General features: G+C 39.5%; 1 protein-coding gene and 1 long non-coding RNA gene across 4 annotated transcripts in view; one reads left to right on the top strand and one right to left on the bottom strand.

The window, feature by feature from the left end:
- BANK1 (B cell scaffold protein with ankyrin repeats 1) overlaps window positions 1-13,830 on the top strand; it is a 132,240-nt gene extending 118,410 nt beyond the window's left edge. Inside the window, exons 12-16 of the mRNA XM_077782960.1 lie at window positions 3,657-3,725; window positions 4,840-5,024; window positions 6,660-6,723; window positions 11,225-11,274; window positions 13,217-13,830. Of these exons, the coding sequence (XP_077639086.1) occupies window positions 3,657-3,725; window positions 4,840-5,024; window positions 6,660-6,723; window positions 11,225-11,235 (329 nt within the window). The 3' untranslated portion in view covers window positions 11,236-11,274; window positions 13,217-13,830. The remainder of the gene's footprint in view (window positions 1-3,656; window positions 3,726-4,839; window positions 5,025-6,659; window positions 6,724-11,224; window positions 11,275-13,216) is intronic.
- Window positions 1-16,730, bottom strand: part of LOC110471149 (uncharacterized) — a 39,914-nt gene extending 23,184 nt beyond the window's left edge. The window contains exons 1-8 of one of the 3 annotated variants that reach the window (XR_004148256.2): window positions 16,605-16,730; window positions 14,847-15,016; window positions 13,211-13,365; window positions 12,959-13,100; window positions 12,246-12,350; window positions 10,932-11,079; window positions 10,697-10,799; window positions 7,646-8,475 (exon numbers count right to left, since the gene is read on the bottom strand). This is a non-coding gene — a long non-coding RNA (uncharacterized LOC110471149). Of the gene's footprint in view, window positions 1-7,645; window positions 8,476-10,011; window positions 10,416-10,696; window positions 10,800-10,931; window positions 11,080-12,245; window positions 12,351-12,958; window positions 13,101-13,210; window positions 13,366-14,846; window positions 15,017-16,604 lie in introns of those variants that run through there. The other 2 variants (XR_002465536.3, XR_004148255.1) reach the window with 2 other exon arrangements.
- Between the last annotated feature and the right edge of the window lie 4,900 nt (window positions 16,731-21,630).

Here is a 21,630-nt window from a genome sequence, read left to right as displayed (position 1 = left end):
GAAATATGAGTGTGTGTTCTCAAAAACATCTTGAGTGCCAGGCTGCCCATTTAGGTCTGATCAGAATCCCTGTATCAGTGTAGATGTGGTCACTCGTTTTCCTGCACTGATGCACTTAAGACTGCTCAGTCTTTTTCCCTTTGCATCGTCATGGTGTAGGTGTACCCAGACACCGATGCTGCCCTCACAGGACAGCTTCTGAGATTTGAGCCTTTGTTACTTGCACCATAATACCTGGATCTACCTAGATCAGATTCATGAGCCATGATGATATTCTTTTAATCCATGCCCAGCTGCCTTGCCTTGTGAAAAGAAAAAAATCTGTTTACAAGATCCCATTTCCTTAGTTGATTTCATGTTATGAGTCACTGGAATTTTTTATTTTCATTTTGAATATGTGAAATATTTTGTATAAATGTTGGAAGTGGTCATTAATCATCTCTTACAAAACTTACTGGTTAGCATTGCATTGATGACCTCTCTTGAGTCCTCATGCTGAGTGATGTTCGGTGCGTTAGCAAACAAAACAGACAAAAGGAAAATAGATCTAAAAAGATGTGAACAAACATCTGCAGAGTTCTCCTCTCCTGAATAATAAGCATCATTCTACTATACTCCTTCCTTAGTATTCTCTGTCATTTGTCATCTCTTGCTGTGCTACATCTAATTTACAATCCAATCCCTACCAGAAAAAAAGAACTTAGAGGCTTTATTTGCCTAGGTGCTATGCATACACAGTTTAAATGTTAAAATGTTTAAATAATGTGGAAAAAGTTGAATGGACAAAGGCAGGAGTCTCTCCCTGCAAAATATCCTAAACAGCAATTCACCCCTCCTTCTCCATTCTTCCATTAATCATGAATTAATTACATGATGATTCTAAAATGAATGAAGCAAAAACCTACGAAGAGCAAGGAGGCAGTGTGCAAACCCACTGTAATTTGCAACTGAGTTGTGTTACTAAGTGCAACCCTAGTATACTAATTCATTTGAATTATCACTTAGCCGTGTGTTCATATAAAGATTTTGTTTTCCTGTATTTAAATTTAGAGTGTTTCCTAAGGAAAACAGTAATATATAATTTTGTTTGGAACATCAGCTCATTGAAGCAATGCATCTTGAATTTCCTAGGCAAGCTGAATTCAGAATAGTTATATTTATTGATAGATTTTTTTAATCACTGTGTTTTCACCTTTGTGTTTGTGCTACTGAAAGTGTCAAGTAACTATGCATTAGGTATGATTAGCTCATATGTTCTTTCAGAAGTAGGTTCATCAGTCTAGCTTTGTTTGAATCACTGGTGCATAGTGGAAACTCTTGTTTCATTTTTAGAGATATGTTGCCAATTCAATAAATTAGGCAACATCCCTCATAGTTTAGATGAGTAAAGTAAAATACAAATTATAGACCATGTGTTAGTTGATCATTGCCTCTTAGCTGATATGAGTTCTTCTCTCCCATGATCTAACTCTTCCCATGTTTTGATTTCCTGTGTTTCCTAATTATGTCGCTAAACCATTTTTGAAATATCATTGTGCACCTGTGGCTCCTTAACATTACAGCTTTGTTCTAGATTCAGTTAATTCTGAAAATCAAATTCCTGGCCCTTTCGTCAACCTGCAGCTATTGTAAAAACTTTAATTCTCTTTTTCTAGACCCTGTATACTCACCACAGTTACTTGCAGTTTGTTACCATAAAGTGGTTTTCTTAGTTCAGAATTATACCCAGAAGACTTAGATTTCAAATTTTTCTAACCATTGGTGGTGCTAACCAAGAAAATATTAACCAAATTTCAAGCCTCATAATATTATTTATCTGCATGTCCAGACAGCCTGAAACAACATCTTTAGTTAGTCTAATATAAAACAGGCAATTCAGAATTGGATCCCACTCACTTTCCAAGACTTACATTAGGAATTTTCCCAGAGTTCTGCATATTTACCACAAAATTTGTATTTTGTCCCACTTTTTAAATGTTGTTTTCTGGTTTCATGTCCTATTAGAAAATATTGCAGTAGTTTCATTCTCTCTGAGTTTGCTTTGCTAGAAGAATATTGAGATTACATTACATTCCCAAAGGGAAGCCTTACTGCCTGAGACATAAAAATGTATTTAGGGCTTGCAAAGAACTTCATCTGTATCCTGTAGCAGCTGAAGAGAGGAGAGGGAATGAAGTGGAATTGTTTACTAGTTTATCTTCCATTAAAAAGTAATACAATATATCCCTGTTCAAGATTGCCTGTTTCTTTTATTTCACTGCTGTGTTCAAGTAGCTCATAAGTAACTGGAATGTGGGAATGAAAGGGTGAATTCCCAGAGTTCTCCCTAAACCTATGGCAGTTGTACAGTGGAGTGTTCCTGCCTTTCCAGGCATTCCACAAACAGGCGTTTGTTTTCACTGACCTCACCCACACTGAATACTTGCTGCCAACTAAAATCATTTCAGCAAGATGCAGCACATAAAGTGGTTTTAACAATTTTACTTTTCACTGGAAGAGTAATTCCATTTCTGATTACTCCAACACTGCAAAACTCAGCAGAAATTTCAAGGCCTATCAATTAAAGTGCTTTCCAATCAGGCGCATTGTTGAGTATGTCCCTTCTCTTCTTTATGCAGTAAAATTCAGGCTGCCTGCATTACCTCTGTGCTCTCATTATTTTAATTTCATCTTTAGAAGGAGAATACTATTTCAAGCAGAGAAGAAAACACTGCAAACATACGTTGTAGGATTTTTTGATAATTACAGAGAAAGTATTTAAAAAGTTAAAATGTAACAGTGTTTGGCTGAGCTAGGGACATTAAGTGAGAGCGTGCCTGCTCAGCCGCTTGAGCAGAGCTCCCTTGGCCTGGGCCTCAGTCCCCAGGAAAATATTTGCTCCATTGAACTGGCACATTTGCTGCATTGCAGTGATGACAGAGGATTATTTAATTGGCAGGAATTATTCTAGGTTCTAGAATGTCCGTTTGTTTAGCGAAAATCAGAACTGAGACTTGAGAGAAACCTACTTACATTTCTTCATCTTTAGATGAATAGACAACTCAGAGGCTGTGTCAGAAACTGAGCAATTCCCACCTCCTGGGTGCTACATAGGCTGCCAGCAAAAGTTTGGGTGCTGCATTTCAGGGTGTATCGAGGCTGGCTGTACTCTGGGCACTTCACAGGAGTGGGAATGGTGGGCTGCTCTAACTGGGGGGTTGTGCTTTGCCGTTTCTAGTGCTTGAATAAAGTACACGCAAATATACACACACACTTTATTCAGCAGTGTCACTATTCTCACCTGGTACTATTGGGGTTTTTTCTGCCCAAGTTTTCCCCATAAAATAAGGAACAGGCTATGGTGTCTGTACCATCTGCAGAACTCTGAGATCCTGCTGTTTCTTCTAGACACGTAATATGCTAGTGTGATAAATCCTTTTAATTTTCTTCAAAGTGTCTTGTAATGGTTTCTGTAACATCAGTAATCCTGCCATTCTGTGCAACAGAACAATTTTTTGAGTAATTAACATTAGACTGACAAGTGGGTTGAAAAATACTCTTAGACTAGAACAAAAAATGTATTCCAGCTTGCTTTTATGAGTTTCCTCCCTTCATTGAGAATGTGATGGTTTTTATTGCCATTTTTCAGCTAATTTATATTCCTAATTTTGTTGCAGTGTTTCAGCAAAAGGCCTGTCGAGTGACCAGTGACAACAGCAGGACATACTGCGAGGCCAGGAATCCTGGTACAGAATTTAATTTAGCTCTTTAACTGCTGTGATATTTTTCAGTAGAGCTAGGAGAGTTTTGCTGTGGCTTGATTTTGGGTGATTTAGCATCTGTTTTGCCACCTACAATTTATATCCTTAATGGTATTGCAACATTAAGAGATCAGATTAAAGAAAGAAAACTGAAAGTTATAGTCTTATGGGAAAGATTTATAGAGTCAGAATTACTTTACACTTTTCTGTTTCCCTTCCTGATTGTGTTAAAGCCAAGACAAGGAAGGACAGGAGGGCTTAGCTGGGAAGTAATTCCAGCCATGGAAAGAGAGAAGTGGAGAGAGCAACAGTTCTCTCCTGGGTACCCCAAGATGCATGCAAAGTTGATTACTTGTGGCAGTCCAGTTGTTACTTGAGTTGTAGCACATTGCAATGTTGCTGCTATAGATTCCATTAATGGTACCTTCCTTGCTTGAAATGAAGATAGTGGTGCATGATGGAACATAAAAACTGACCCGAATCATATTTATGGTTTAAATTTTTATTCTAGCCACACCTCCCATGCAGTGAAACAGATGCAACAGCCTCATAGAGGACTCAGAGCCCCTGTTCCATGGCTGCTCACGTGTTCTGGATCAGCCATTCCAGAATCAGTATCCTGGGGAGAAGCAGTGATACACCTCCCTGGAGCAAGCTGTGAATCAGATAATGCACATCTCCCTTCAGCTGTGCATTCTGTCATAATCTCCAGGAACACTGGGCTGCAGTGTTTTCTTGTTGCTGCAATGTATTTAGTAATGTATTTCCTTCCTTGGAGGAAGACAATCTTTTGAAATTTCAAGATGCTTCCTGACCAAATTTTAGCCACAACTTTTGTGATATGTAATGTATGACATAGAAGAAGAAAGGATAAAAAGGTGCTCTGGATATTTTATATAGCAACCTTTTCTTTTTAAATGTCAGTACTGTAACTGTAGTGCTAGAAGGAAATTATTTTATGAACCAACACTAATGGACAATCCATGGACCAGGGCAGCAGTGATGAAGGAAATGTTTGGGGTGCTGCTCTGCTGCCAAAGAGGAATGCTAGAATCCTCACTGATTTGTTGCATTTCTTACGTTGTACATTTTGTTGTAGAAGCAAACAGAGGCCACACTGAGACAGTAACTTACAGCACTGTGGTACACAGGATCCCTCCTGAACAGGAAGAACTCATCCACTTGCAGAAACAGGTGAAAGAGGGGGCAATTTCTGTGGATGAAGCCCTTGACAGATTTAAACTGTGGCAGAACAAAAGGCAGAGACTACCATCCACTCAACAGGTATGAGTTTGAAATTTGTTCCTTGATAGGAATCTTGATCAGATATTCTAAAAACAAGTTCTTGTGTTTTGGCTTCTGCATACGAAGTCAAAAGTAATAATCATTATTTATATGCAAATCAGCTCCCAAGGAACTTGCTGGTTATGGTTCTGAATCTTCTAGATACCTGTTCCCACTGTTGTTTGAGAGGTTTTCTGAGTTTGGTTTAAGTCCAGAGTTAAACATGCTGGTCTGCTAAGACTTGTGTTTTAAACTGTTGGGTGATGTGCATCTTTCATGAAACCACAAACCTTATGTCACCAGACAAACCAAATGTGCTACTGAGCAGTGTCAGCTAACAAAACCTGACTATATCAAGCATACATTTATTCTAGCAATTACAGTATATTAACTTACACCAGGCTTTATGCCTGACTGAAAAGCTTGAATATACTTAGTGAAATCCACAATTGTTGGCAATGCTCTACAGCTGCTTTGTATTCAATTTATGGAGTAAATTGAGGTACACAAAAACAGGATTTACAAAAACCCACACACTGAGTCACTGAAAGTACTGCATCAAAGCTGTAAATCATGGAGAGGATGTTTGTTAATTACTTCTAAAAAGACACACGGAGGAAGAGGTTATGCCCTTGTTTTATATGAGGTCATGCATTAACAAAAATAATTTCTTGTTGTACTTTAGGTCATTTAGTAGAAAAAAGAAAAGCAAAGCTAGTCTGCTGCTTTTCAGAGTGAAAGAGCTATCAGATGCTGCCAGCAAAGAGAGTGCTCTTTGTGTTTGCATCTACTTGAAAGTTTGAGCTTTATCATCACAGTGGAACACTTAACAACAAAAGTGCAAGGTCCTGGAACAGTCTGGGGGCCCTTTCCCAAGCTGGGCAGCAGCAGCACAGCACTAGGATGCCACCTTCCAAATCCATCTGCAGCCAAGCATGTGGATGAATTGCTGGGATTGCTCTTAGTCAGGGGCATTTCTTGTGCAGGAAGATATCTAATCTGTACCATGATAGCATCACCAAGTTATAAGTCTTTTTCTTGGTAAACTAGAAGATGCCCATATTTCAAGGAAGATTTACTTGGCCTGTATTCAGTGCTTCAGGGAAAAAGCTACTTTGTAGTGGTGGTTTTTATCCTGCATCGCATATGTGACTTTTCTTTGGTTTTGTTCCACAGAGAAGTCTTTTCTTCTTAGTTCTCTACAAACATGATGAACTGACTTCATGCTGTCACTGAAGTTTTTTGTCCTTCATTTGGATTTTTGAAAAAAAAATGCTTTTCCATTAAAAAAAACAAACCAAAACCAGTTTTTTTCAAAAAAAAAAAAAAACAAAACAAAACAAAAAAAAAAACCACAACCAAACAGAAAAGAATACCCAAGACTGTGATCCAATGCCAGAATAATTTTAACTTACTGCTGGCAGGGATAATTCCACAAGAGTCTTAGGTAAAAATCTTAAACTTAGCATTATAAGCATTTTTCAGTCTTTTAAAACTTCTTTCCAGGAGAGAGATGCTTGATGTTCAGAATGCTAAAGAATTCAGCTTTTTATAGTGTCTTACTATTTCTACAGTAAATTTCCATTATTGATTTCTGCTGCTGGTTTTATGCTTTTTTTTTTTTTTTGCTTAAAGGAAACAATTCATCACCTGAGAGACACCACTGTCAGAAACAGACAAGAAAATGAAAACCTGGATGGTAAGTTCTGCTTTTTCTGCCTTAAGGACCCTGAACAACTGTAAGTGTTGTGCAGAGGTCTGATCCAAACCCTTTTGGATCGGGCATTGAATTTGTAATGAACATTTTCTGTATCTGACCACATTTATTTTAGCATAATCAAGCTTTCAGCAGTGTCAAGATTTCATCCCAAAGATGAACTCACTGTGAGTTAATGGGGCAGAAAATTTACCAAGTCTCTGTGGCTCAGCTTTTCTGTAGCTTATTTCCTACTGCATCATCAGAATTTGGGTAGATGGCTTCTTTACAACAATTTGCTTGATTACTTCAATATTTTATTTGTAAATCAGCCATCAATTTTCAAATTTTTTATGAACTTTCTACTGCTATAGCAGTTTTTGTGAGTATTATGGTCATTATTTAAAACCATACCATTGGTGATTTAAGATGTTTTTTTCCCTTCTGGGAGAAGAAAGGGATTTTTGGGGTTGCCCTGTGCAGGGCCAGGAGCCAGACTATGATGATTGTTGGTGCCTTCCAACTCAGAATATTTTAAGATTCTTTGTGTTTGAATGTCATCTACAATAGTATAAAGCATCTGTTTTTTCTGCAAGTAGTTTTCTCTTGCTGTAACATAAAGAGTCTGTTAGAGGATATTGGTTTTAGGCCTTTCATTTCTGTAGACTTCAGTACATATGCTGAAAGGAAAACTGGTTTTTTTTCACATTGGACTTAGTACCATTTGTATATCTCTATTTAAAATTATCACCTAAATGCATTAGTTCCTTACTGCAAGGGAAAATGCACAGTACTGCTTTCATTATTCTTTTAGGCTGCATTGTATTTATGTGAACTTGTGAGGTACTATAATTAATTAAGGGAAATTCCTGCTGGCCCAGTAGCAGCTTTGCAGTCCAGATATTTCAGCTTTAATATCCTCTGCGGCTGATAGGGAGGCATTGTCCTGAGCAAAACCTTCACAAGGTGCTCAGAGCCTGAGGGCTTGGGTTCACTGCAGCTTATAAGAAGACAAGGGTGACTTTTGGGAAGTATTTGTCTGTAGGGTTTCATTTTAAAGCCACAGCAGCAGTCCTGCCTCTGTAGCTGTCCTGCTTCTCCAGAGTTCATTATTGAATCATACCAGAAGAAATGTAGTATCAAACCAGAATTGTTAATTTTGTGAAATTATCCAGTAACTCAGATAATGATCACTATATTCCCTTCTGATCCTAACCTCACTGCCCTCTCTTACACTGTCATAGAGTCTGTGATGCATATAAATCAGCAGCTTTGCACTGCAGAAAATAAGAGGGAAGAATCATTATAGTCTGTGTCCAGCAACAGAAATCAAATATTTCAATGCTTGAAAAAAAGGACTTCTTCTAGAACTGAAGGCATATCAATGGCAAGAGTAAACAAGGATTGCAGAGGGAGGATATCTATGTCCGGACATAAGTTCTATGACACAAAAATGACAACCACCTTCTCTTCTCCTTTGAAGCTCCTAAGGAAAGCAGACTAGAGAACATTCATTTGAGAGACACTTTGTTTCACATGTCATTTAGTAAAGTGCTGTGTGTGAATGTCAGCAGTCCTCAGATTTATTCAAAGAATGCTAGTTTTTACATGTATATACAGACTCTCCCTGCTGTACCTTTGAAAACATGGCCCTCCTTCTCTGCACTCCATGTTTGAAATCAGGATTTGAATAGTCTTTTTCATAGACAGTTTGTGACATCTTGATTGAGGATTTAAAGAGATCACATCCGAAGTCTGTCAGAAAAGGAATTTGATTTTATTTTAATGAGAAAGGAAAATATCTCCTAGAAATTACTATGGAACATAATTTTTAGTTTCTTGATAAGTTTGATCTTGCTTCCACCATAATGAAGTTAATAATGAGAGTGGCACTCATTTCAGTCTTCCATTATGACATTTGATGCTATCTCAAAGTTCACGTCTCATTTTGTAACAGTTTAGTATAGGACTGAATAATACCCTGCAACTGCAAAGCAAAAGGTTCTGACACTCTACAAAACCCTGTTTTAAGAACAACTAAATAAGGCCTAGGGATGTAGAATGTTCATTTGTAGAAAGTACAGGCAGGGACAATTCTTTAGCTCAATATTCTATAATAAATACCTGGTCTGACATGTAGACATTGATAGTATCGTTTTTTTCCCCCAAGATGTTAGCCCACAGACCAAAACCAACAAAAACAAATACCACAAATAAACTTTCAGGAAAACAGAAAATTTGTGGACAAAAGCTCCACTTTTAAATCTGAGTAGCCCAGATTTTTCAGGGTGCAACATCAAAGCAGTAAACTAGAATGAGCCTATTGCCCGTGGGAAACTTTATCTTTGAGCAAGGCTACTTAAGCTTAGGCAAGGCTGGAGAGTTTTGGGTTTGTGCGTGTCCAGCAAAAGAACAAATGGCAGCAGCTGAGACAATATTTAGTCAAGAATTATTAGACAAGTTTCCTTTAAAGTCTTAAAAAACAATACAGCTTTCACGTGCATCCCACGGCTTTACTTCCTAGCACATGGGAATATTTAAAAAACTGTGTGATGCCTACCTACACCACTGGGTATTTGAAATACCTATGTGAATCTCATTTAGCTGTTTCATGGAATTTCAAAATCTGCCTACTATTGCAGTTACATTATGGCACCTTGTGTGTCACATCCCACAGATTTAGTCATCCAGCCCCTAAAAATATGCACAAGCTTGCAGAAACTACATAAGATGCTTTGAGTCGTTTGTAGTTAGCTATCCCCTCACAGCTAATCTCTGTAGAACCTCAAACTTGTTTGCTAGGGAGGGAAGTGCCAGGTCCCATCAGAACTGGGAATGACTGATGCTCTGTTCTCCAGGCTTGGCATAGCAGCGAGAACTGAGTATTGGGTGTCCCTGCTTCATTGCTGGGTAATGAGCAAGACAGAGACCACAGAGAACAATCTATAACTCAGCTGGACTTCAGGAGACAAATACTGCATTAAGCAAATGTTAAGCTTGATTTATTATTATTGGTGGCGGTGTTAGTACAACTGTTATTATTTCAATGCCAACAACTTATATAATGGTTGATGGTAGGTCTTGGAAAAAATGTTAGATGTTTTAGTAGTCCTCCAATGACAAATATACCCATGGGATAAATGAGCAATTCAGTCTTTGTTTCATCTGTTCAGTCTTGGCCTCCCTGGCAAGACTGGCAAGGTAAGTGGTCTGCTGTGGAGAGGTCAAAGCTTTTTCCACAGGCTACTCAACTGCAAGCATTTATTTCTTAGCTGTTAAAACCAGTAGTACTGACACTAAAAATGGCCTTCCTATCAAGAAGGGCAACATTACTAGCTTTTTAATACTGACTAGTTCCTGTAAGGTCCTATAAGTAGCCAGATAATCCACTGCAGTAAAGGCATCCTCCACAGAATTTCTTCTGCCACATTTTGATTTCCAAATCTGTAGATGCCCAGCTTGCTGCCAAAGACCAAATCTCTTTCCCATCTTGGTCAAAAAAACACCCAGAAGAGCACTATGCACATTCTACAAACTGGCAGGTTATTGATTACATTTGCTATCCAAAATGTCTGGCTTTATTCCCCAGCCCTCATCAGTGCTTTGTTTTTAGTCCAAGTTGTTAACAGATTGCTTATTCATCAGTTGATGCCTCTCCAGCTTGTAGGTTGTGTCTAAGTAGATTTCCCTGAAAACTAAAAAAACACCCCTTATTTTTGAGCACAACCACCAATTTCTGTTGTCCCTGCTAGGTCAACAAGAAGATGACCAAAAGAAGGACCTGATTTTGGCATTTGGATTCACAGGCACTAAAATTTCTTCAGTCAACTTAGCGAAGTTGAAATAACATGAGATCATGAAGCACATACAAATTTTTCTATGTTTAGATAGTGAGAAAGTCGTATAAAAGCTGGTTTTTTTCCTTCATGGCTTCAAAAGTGCTTCAGTCAGGACTTCTAGTCTTGAAAATACTTACTTGTTGGTAGTTTACAATACTGTCCATTGGACTCGTGAAGGAACATCTTTAGCCTGGCTTATTTCCAATTTCTTGAGCATCACATAATGCTCAAAGTTTAAATCTAGAAAATGAAAAAAAAAAACAAACCAGTTTCTTGCCAATTTGTCACCAAGTCAGGTCTTCATGAGGCAAACTCACAGTCCCACTGCTGACAGGATTTCATCAAGACAATTAATATCCATGCATCTCTCACCTCTCCTAATTGTCACCAAGAGTGACCAGCCTTGCTGGTGGGAGTAAGATTTGCATCAAATCCACATCATGTCATTCTCCCACACAACAGCTGCTTATTTCTGTGAGTGTCTCTTGCTCCCCTGCTCCCGGGGACATGTGCTGTCTTCCTATTTGAAGTAAAGCACATAAAAAGTAAAGCACATAAACACATTGTAGGAATGTGTTTTCTGAATTATTCAGCTTTGAAAGATACTTTGCACAAGCCTAGCTTATTGATTTAAATTATTATTGATTGCATCTTTTTCTTTTTAGTCTGCAACTAGGAGCCTCACAGATAAGGAACAAATGCCTAATTACCCAAGGTAAGAGCGGGTGTGTGCATGTGGGTGCACACATACACACACACACACGCACACACACACAAACACTTGTTGAGGTACTTTCCATCAGAGTGCATTTGTGTAACAGGAGGATGGAAGTTCATCTGAGACACAGGCTCTCCTTTCACAAGATAAACCATTAACATCACACAGTCTGGTTTGCACTAGAGCTTCTTTTTTATCAGCTATCAACCTATTCTTGTTTAGTGCAGGGCAGATTAGGAAGCAGTGAGGCACTGAGCTCACCTCTGGGTGCAGCTGAAGAGAGTTCCTGCCAATTATTGCCACTAAGGCAGGGTATGCACGTAAAAGCTGTATCAAAATCAAGTCCTACATCCTGATTTCACAAGCAGTATCAAACATATTGAAAAAAGTTGAAAACTATAGATACAACGATGTGTTCAGACTAAACACAAGACCAATGGTCATTTGAGTGCTGGGAAGCTTAGAGGTGATGATGCTATCTCCATAAACAGTAGAATTTTCCAATGGTTGTGCTAATGAGTTTCTTGGGTTTGGGGCATCTAATGACCTCTGTAATAGTTGGAGGGTTTAATTATTACTATCTGCTACCTCTGTGCTTCCATTTGTATCTCATTATATTACTATTATATTAACATATTTTTATAGCATTAATATTTTTGTTATTATTATGTAATATTATTAATATTATGAAGTAATATTAGTTCACAGTAGCAAACTGATGCAGTTTATTCCTGAAGACAACTGAATTTTTAAAGGCTTTGTTAGCTAAGTTACTGTGATTCAGTTTGCCTCTCCAGCTTTCCCAATGAGGGGAGTGCAGTGTGGTGCTGTTGTTCTATTTTTGAACCGAAACATGGATTCTCTTCAGTGGGGTCTCTTCTACCACCCTGCTCTCATGTAAAGGAGAGGGAAGTTGCTTCTTGCAAGAACTGTGTGTCCATGTTTCATTTCTGGAGCCAACTGCTCACCTGCTCACTGCAGTGCAGTGTCCACACTACCATGAAACAATAAGTACCTCCTCTGCTGCTGTTTATCCTCTGAATCACTTCTTCACCTCCTCCTCTTCAAAAGTTCTCATAAGAACAAAAAAAAAAAAAAAAAAAAAAAAAAAGTCTTATGACCTGAGCTGAAAATGAGAAATTATTGCTTCTTCTTCAAGAGGCAGCTTAACTCCTACATGGGCATTCCTAACAGAGCTGTTTCCTTGAGTGGAGATGAAGTCACCTACACTTAATGAGTAAAAATTCTTTGAATTTTACAGGCTCTGAGGCTGGAGAAAACTATTGCAAAAAACTGGGTAATATGAGAGATGCTTATAAATTCCACATTGCTAAAGTGAGATGAATCATGCAAGAGGAGAAGGGAATTACCTCTGGGATCAGAATAGGTGATTTCTGACACTTTAAGAAAATAATTACGTGGGAGAGAGGTGAAGCAGATGTAGGAGAACTTGCAAATACAATTCATCCAGAACATTCAATAAATTCTGTTTGTGAATTAATCCTCATCAAACTGCAAGGTTCTCCTCCTCTGCAAACTATGGCCTCTCCATAGTTTTCTTGCTGTTTTCTGTCTTCAGACTGGGTGAAAGAAACCACTTCTTTTTTTAAGACTAATTTCAGGGAGATTTTTGAATGTTTGACTGTTACAAAAAAATTGCAGATAAACATTCAAGACCTACCTTTCTATTGCTCATGTTTTAACTCTCCAGACAGTTGAGTTTTCAACTCCAATGCAAAGTTCTTAGCTAACTTAGCTAAGAATCACATTTTCCTTACACAAGGTGGGAGGAGGATAAGGGAATTGATATTCAGCTGGGGGACCTGAAGGAACAGAATGGTTTTTATTCTCTCATACTTATTTCAACAAATACACTTTGATCTTATTCTAAACAAACCTGACCTTTTGAATAACAGGCATTTTTCATCATTACCTGCAGTGTGACTCTCCAGCAAGCTGCACATCAGATTCCTCCTCTTGGCATCCCACACATGTTCCAGCCTCAGGCTCCAGCCCATCCTGTTGAGACACCGCCGTGGGATCCTTGCTGCACTTCCAGTGCCTCGGATCCTCTTGCCAGGGCCTGCTCTGGAAGAAGATCAGTATCATTAAAGCAAATTAATAAGGTTTCTTGTAAAGTCATCACTGAATTTTACACCTTTCTCTTTGCTTTTTCTTCTTCCAAGATGACAGCTGACAATTTATATAAAGATGTATTGCGTGCTTTGGTTAATAATTTTTGAAGTCATTTCAGTTTTTCCATTATGCTTGATAAGTTGTTTAAGAGTAGATTTTATGCACAAAAGAGGAAGATTGTAAAAGCCTGTAAAGATTAAGTGAAAGTAAATAAAATCTAGCTTTTACTTTTTGTTGAAACATTTTTATACTAACTCTGTGTAAAAATTTGTGTTTCCTAAGAGTAATTGTATTTCATCACCAGTTTAAATAATTGTACTCACATTAAAGCTAATTTCTTAAGCCAAACTATGTAAATCAGTACTAATTATCTACTAATGCATTAAAGTGATTCCAAGAATTTGGTTTACAAGGAAATTGTGTTTTATTTAGTAAGTTGACTAAGGTAATTTATATCCAGAACAAAACCAAATTGCTTTCTACTGCATTAACATAGCAACAGTAAAGGAATAAATATGGTTAATGGGTATGATGGTCTGCATTCCCATAGTATTATTCTACAAAATTTATGTGAGCATGTGATGATACAAGAGTATGCAAGATGATTTGCCCTATTTCATGCATAAAAACAAGAAAAAATCTCCTTAATATAAATACATTTTCCTCCTGAACCATATTTTAAAGTGACACCCAAATTTGGAAGAGGATAGTGGATTTGAAGTTCAAGCCCTCAGGGCTCCTATTATTTTTCCAATCCCAATAAATTATTGTGCCAAGTGAACTATTAGGAGTAAAAATAAGCCAAAAAGACAGTGTTCAAATTTTAAAATAATGACAGAATCTCAAAAGCATATAGATTTAGACTAATTAAAAATCTGTTTTCTATTTTAAAAGGGTTGATTAAACATTTTCAGTAAATTATCCATTCTCTGGGGAAAACCTGCATTTCTGTTAGAAATATTCCCAACAAATACTGCAGATGTATTGCTGTGAAGTCATAAATATTAAGTGAGTGCTGTGTTAGTGTGGCAACATAGCTTTGTGTACCATACAAAGCTATTTGAACCACAGCAAAAGCCCTGAAAATTGCAATGTATTCCAGAGCTGGAAATGCAGTCAGTGTCTGTGAGCTGAGGGCCATGAGGCTCTCAGGCGTTATAGGGGGGAGGCTGGGATGTTCTAGGACTTACCTGGCTACATGGAAATGGGAGTGGGGAGAATTATTTGGAAATCTAAATTAATATAAGCTGTTATTTCCCTCTTAAGAGGGCCTTCTTTCCCTCCTCAATAATACTTATATATATATAATATATAGTATTTGTTTTCTTATAAACCTAGCTAATCAGTGTATCCTCTGGCAAGCATTCCTGAGTTGACAACATGTAGATGGAGAAGTAAATACAAAAAAATGAAAAGGTTCTTCATATTGGTACCTGCTGTCTTTTCTGCCATTTGTTGCTTGTTTCTGTAGCAAAGGAGATGAAGGGGCCTTTCCTGGGAAGGAATCAGTCCTCCCAAACCTCCAGGCAGGATCTGGATGCTCTCTGTGCTACCAAGGGAGAGGCTGTGGCCCAGTGGCTCCTGTGCTCCAGTGAGAGGGCATCTGGGCAATACAGAGAGTTGTGGTCCATGGTAAAAAACTACAAAACTGGAAATTTGCAAAAATAAAGCACAGGCAGTTCCATCAAGGAAACAGTATGGTTTTTCCTGGGGAAAAAACAGAGTGTAACAATACAGCAACACTGCCAAACACACAAAACAAAGTAGAAGGACATAGAAGTTCACTCTGTGTGCATATGTGTATTTGCATCTCCAATGTGACATTCCACAGTTTCTAGCCCAGGAGAATTTAGGATTACCCATAGCAGAGCAACTCCTGTTCTCTGCTTCTGCTGCTTCATCCAAGCCCTGCTCTAGGCATCTCAAGTAGGGCAGCACCAGCATTAAGTTTTGGGCAGCCCTGTTTTACAAAAAGCAAGAGTATTTTCAGCTCTACTACGGAGTGCACTGCAGTCTCAGAAGGATGCAAGACACAGGAAGACATACGGTTGTGACTTTAATGAAGAACTTCTGCTGCACCACAGATTTGCTTGGTTCATCACTCTAGTCTCCTCTGACTCTTGATATAATGTAGAACTTCAAAAACCCAAACCAAACAAATTGCACCCCACCAAAGCCCATATCATCTCTTGCCACTCTACAAAATCTTCATGAGAAACTGCGTGTCATCCATAAAAATGTGATTTCTATGGTACTAAATTCCACAATGGCTAAGCAACAAGTTGAAAACAGGGCTTTTTGTTCATTTGGGTTTTGTTTATACACACAGATTTCCCACCCACCCATACTTTGAGGCAGCCAGCCAAGACCCAGAGGAGAAATGAAGGGATGGATTCCTTTTTTTTATCTTCTCCAAAGGGAATTTCTTCATCTCAGCATAATTATGTTCAAGTTACAAGTAAAATCATTATACTTCTGCAAAAAAAAAAAAAAAATAGCATCTGTTCCCCACCCCTCTCATATTCAATACTCAGTCTGTTTTCTTCTGCAGGATTTCCATACATTTCCTCAAGGTGTGCCACTGAACTTCAGGCATGTTTCTAAACAGACATTCCAACACAAAGAAGTCCTGAAGTTTTGCTAACCAATGTGCTTCACTAACAGGGAGCATCAGCAACTGCCTGTTAGGCAGTGCATGAATGATTAAGTAAATCATAGGAGCCTGAGAGCCTAACTGAGGCAAGATCCCTGTTGCAGGCGCTCTAAAATATTAGTTTCATTTATAAAATATCAGTTTCATTTCATTAGTAAGCTAGAAGAGTCAGTAGCCAACCCATCAGCAATGACACCAGCTGGCAACATGTATTCTATTAAATTTGAACCAATAACTCATTGAAAAAGAAATCCTTTTAAGACAGTGACATCCAAGAGAAAGAAAAACAATGCAGAGAGATCCGCAGTGACTGCAGTTATCATTTGATCTGCCAGGAGCCACATTACAGGAGAGGTTTCAGTGAGTCAGCAGTGCTCAAAGACTGCCTGCTTTTGCTGGGGTAACTCTCCTTCTGAATGCAACCTGTCATCCATGAGGGGTGGCACGGCCTTGCTGGATGTTCACCCTATAAAAAATACTCATAGCATTTCAACATCAGCGTAACATGCGGCAGACAGAATAAATAATCAAGTCCTACCTTCATTTTACTAAAGTAGCTATATTCTGTGCAGGAATGTAAACAGTGCTGAAGATGAATTTCAGTCTTCACAGGAAACATCTACTGTGAGAAGAGCAAGAGCAAAATGACAAGAGTTGTCCTGACAGTGCTCGAGGGGGTGTGAATAACAAAGAGGAGGCAGAGCCATGGAGACTGACTGCTCATCCCCTTCATTTACTGTAAGCAGCTTTCTTCCTGACAAACTTCAGAGTCATAATTCAGTAATGCTGGAGTGAGTCATGCCAGAAATAGGCCCCAAGACAAGCCATCAACAAGCAAGGTGGAGGGACAGACTCAGCCACTCTAGACACACTGGGACACAGTAGCTGAAATTAAGAACTGCATCAAGAGAGCAGGAAAGAGTTTAATGGAGGCAGAAAGTGGTCCCAGGGAAGCAGCAGTCAGTTTATGCCAGACTCCTAGTACAAGAAATCAGAAGATGCATACCAGCAGCACTGTCAATTCTCTACAGTAATTTCAAAGGCTTGGATCGGCCTCTTCTTGCAGGGAAAAAAAAAAAAAAAAAAACAGGAATAAAGCACTCAGGTCTCAGCTCACTTGTGCAAAGACCTTCCGCACACACAGAGAGTAGGGATCCCACAGAGGTGACGGATCCATTGAGGCTGCCTAAGCTGTAAAAAATACACACATAAGTTACAATTGTTTGCAGATGCAAGTGACATACTATACTAAAATGTTCTCCAGAAAAAGCTTAATGTTAACCATCCATACAGAGAATGCACCTAGTCTGGTTTAAAAATACAAAAAGCAGCATTTTTAATCAGTCAGCATTAAGGTTTATCAATTGTAATGCTAAAATACCTCATTATGAATCAGTGTTCTCGATCCTGGCAGAAGACAGGCCAAAAGATTTCACCCCAGGCCACTAACATAGGAGGCTTCGTTGGGTTACAGCAACTCTTCAGAAAGTAACTCTGGATCCAGTGCACTTCAATTATCTGAAGGACTTTTTCCTAGTGTGGATTTGGGTAATTCAGTCACCTTGTCTGGTGCTTGCAATACCTTTCTTTGTTAGACTAAGTGCTGTTATCAGAAGTCCTTTCATACAAAGATATTTATAGATAAAGAAGAAAACCCCCCAAACTTAAATGGAGATCACAAAGCAGACTTGTTAAACTTTGCTGTCATTTTTGAGGTTATCATAAGCAGTTCTACCTGCAAGGCATGGGCTGGCACAGGCCTTTGCTGTTTATTACACCACAGGAACACCCACGTGGCCTCAGGCTGCAGGTGAGGATCCCACAGACATAATATAGATTATATACAGCCTAGATTTCAGTCACACTCAGAAAATGAGTCAGGCACCACAAGGCAGCAGTAAGTAACTGAACATACAGCATGCCTCTCATTTTTCCATGTTAGTAGGTTTATCTGTCCTTTTCCACCCAAATCTGATCTCTGACTAGGCATCAAAATCTAGACAAAAATCTAGACATCAAATCCTAGACAAGCAAATGCCAGCAGCTGCCAGCAACCAAACACAGCCCACATCAGCTGCCATTCTCCCAAGTTATAGTTCTGGCTCACAGCACACAAGGAAGCATGGAGAGACACAAAGCAGATGGGCAGTGGGAAAGGGTTAGGCAAGGGGTAAATTACACCATTACCACAAAGGGAAGCCTTCATTTAAATTAAAACTTCCTCACAGGCAATACAGTCAAGAACTTAAATTACTTTTCTATTTTAGAGTGGATTCAGTGAATCTATAACCACAGGAAGCAACAAATAAACTTCCTGATGCTGTCTCTAGTGATCAATTACCTTTGGAGCCAAGCAATCTTCTTCACTTAAAAAAAAAAAAAAAAAAAAGAAAAAAAGAGAAAAAAAAAAAGAAAAAAAGAGAAAAAAAAAAGAAAAATTCTAAAAAGCTTTTTCCAGCCCTAGCATACTAAAAACTTTGGGTTTAATATTATTACACAATGGCACCTAGGTACCACGAACTGCAGTGCATATTTTATCTTGCTCCATTTCCACTGCCTTCTTGTTCAAGTTTCAATCTCACTCAATGGATCAGGCCCAGCAGTGATAAAAATGCTCTGGTAAGGAAGAGTGACTGAAAAGTGATGAGACCAAAACAAGTGAGAAAATTCTACTCAGCTCTACAGAGGATTCTTCTCTTCTTAATCCATCAAATGAGTTTTAAGTTGCATTTATGCCATACCTGACTCGCCTTAGTTTATTGAGAAGAGGCTGGAATTACTTTAACTCCTGTGGGAAAAAACTGAAGTATTTTTATCTTTCAGTATCAGACACCTGTGGTAATTCCAGAAACAAGAGAAAGAAAGAAGTGGTGGCATTCCTCTGCTCTGATAATTTCATTGCCTTTTCAGCATTGTCACATAATTTCTTATTTTCTCCTCCCCACCTAAAACAGAGCTTTACAAGATGTGAGCTCACTGTAAAATGAGTCTCAGGGAAAGATACACTATAACACTTCTCAGGCAGGATTATTCATTTTCTGGATATTTTTTGTTAATATTTCCTGCTACATAAGCTTGAACACTGAACTCAATTGCCATCACACAGGTTTGTGTTTCCTCAATTTTTATGGGTTTGTTTGTTTTGCTCAAGTGTCATTAACCAGATCTTGCATTCTATTTCTGACTGGTCATCTGAACACAGTTCTTATTTATTTTGCAGGCTTTACATATTAGATGTCAGATTTGTGCCTAATTGTAAGCCTTGCAAGATAAACAGGATTGCACACTGGAGGCATTTCAGAGTCAAAACACTGACTGCTTGCAAAATTAAGCTGAGATCAGGATACTTACAAAATCAGCTCCCCAGAGCATGGGTCAGCTTCCCAAAAGAGTCTTTGAGACAGCTATGCTTCTGCTGGTGCTTGAAACAGAATTACTTCCTTCAGTCCAGTACTGTAAAACACAATTTGGCCTTGTAAAACTCATAATTTAGAGTTTTTATGATACTGCCAAAGAAAAGCAGAAATTTAACCTGCACAGACTCTCTGATCGCTGTCCAACTGAAGCTGGACAAAAGCAAAGTTCTAACAAATTCTGTATTATTACAGCAAGCTCCAATTTAAACAGCAGATTTAGCAAAATACTGAAAAAAAATGGTAGTGGTGTTCCTGAGGAAGCACATGACTTGAATTGCGTGTGTGTCTTGGTTAGACAAGACAGGAGTCTGTGAAAGAGGGCAAAGCCTCCTGTATAATGGAGAACGGCAAACCCCCCTCTCCCTGAATTACCAGGATCTTTAAATTAAAAGGCTCTCAGGCAAAGATATGGGAGTGGGAGTAACAATTCTTTACTAGGAGAAAACTGGACAACAATTTAAAAAAAGGCAAATGCAATCGGTACAAACAAAACCAGTGAAAGAAAAAAGTCTAGAACCTGAGGATTGCCAGTATCAGGTTTGCTGGGACAATTGCTTTCCCTTGCAATAGTTGATGAGTTGCAGCTGAAGTGGTGATCTTTAGAAGGGTATAATTTTCCTCTGAAGATCTGGTGGCAGTGGGGGCCGGTCTTCCTCTGCGCCGGGGTTGCCTCTGAGCTCCGCTGCCGTCGCCTCTGCGCGCGCCGGCTGCTTCGCTGCGAGTGCCGCCGAAGAGAGAGAGAGCGAGAGCTGCTTTTCTGGGAATCCCGCGAAGAGAGAGAGAGAGAGCTGCTTCTCTCGGAGTCCCGCAAAGAAGAGGGAGAGCTGCTTCTCTCGGAATCCCGCGAAGAGAGAGAGAGAGCTGCTTCTCTCGGAGTCCCGCGAAGAAGAGAGAGAGCTGCTTCCCCCCTCTGGGTGGGACCCCTCACGGTGTTACATTTTTTCAGCCCTTCATTGAATCAGTCAAAGGTGTATACACAAACCATTGTCTCTGAGAGAGATAACAAAAAACCTGTCCAACCGGTTCGCCTTCGACAGATGGCAAATGGAATACAAGCTTATCTTACAACCCAGGACATTATCCACCCCTTATTCTATTTCCATCTGCACACCATGAAATCTTACACCCAGTTCTCTCTTAAGACTAAGTTTCGCTGTGGTACACAGCGGGTCTCCCCATCTTCCTGCATTACCCACCAAGTGTAACCAGGTCCTTGAGCAAAGACAATCCCACGAATGGGTTGGTCTTTGCCTGAGGTGGGATTAATCCAAACAGTTTTCCCTAAAATACCTTTCATATGTACTACAGGGACCTTATCTCCATCTACTGCGTGTAAGGGTTCTGACTGAGCAGGGCCAGCTCGATTGACAGACCCCCGGGTGTTGACCATCCAGGTTGCTTTTGCCAGGTTAATTTCCCAGTTTCTAAATGTTCCCCCACCGAGTGCCTTCAGGGTAGTCTTAAGGAGTCCGTTGCACCGTTCAACTTTGCCGGCAGCTGGAGCATGATAGGGAATATGATATATCCATTCGATACCATGTTCTCTGGCCCAGGTGTTGATAAGGCTGTTCTTGAAATGGGTGCCGTTGTCAGACTCAATTCTCTCAGGGGTGCCGTGTCTCCACAGGACTTGTTTTTCCAAGCCTAAGATGGTGTTCCGGGCAGTGGCATGAGGTACAGGGAAAGTCTCCAGCCATCCAGTGGTGGCTTCTACCATGGTCAGCACGTAGCGCTTGCCTTGGCGTGTCTGGGGCAGTGTGATGTAGTCAATCTGCCAGGCCTCCCCATACTTGTACTTGGACCACCGCCCACCATACCATAGGGGCTTCACCCTCTTGGCCTGTTTGATGGCAGCACACGTCTCACAGTCATGGATAACCTGGGAAACACTGTCCATGGTTAGATCCACCCCTCGGTCTCGTGCCCACTTGTAGGTGGCATCTCTGCCCTGATGACCTGAGGCATCATGAGCCCATCGAGCCAGGAACAACTCCCCCTTATGGTGCCAATCTAAGTCTATCTTTGACACCTCTATTTTTGCTGCCTGATCTACCTGCTCGTTGTTCCGGTGCTCCTCATTAGCCCGACTTTTGGGGACATGGGCATCTACATGACGGACTTTCACCGTCAGCTTTTCCACCCGAGAGG

Source organism: Lonchura striata, chromosome 4 (genome assembly GCF_046129695.1).
Source record: "Lonchura striata isolate bLonStr1 chromosome 4, bLonStr1.mat, whole genome shotgun sequence".
Lineage (NCBI taxonomy): Eukaryota > Metazoa > Chordata > Aves > Passeriformes > Estrildidae > Lonchura > Lonchura striata.
The sequence above is the reverse complement of the archived record's forward strand: the minus strand, read 5'-3'. Positions and strand labels throughout refer to the sequence as shown.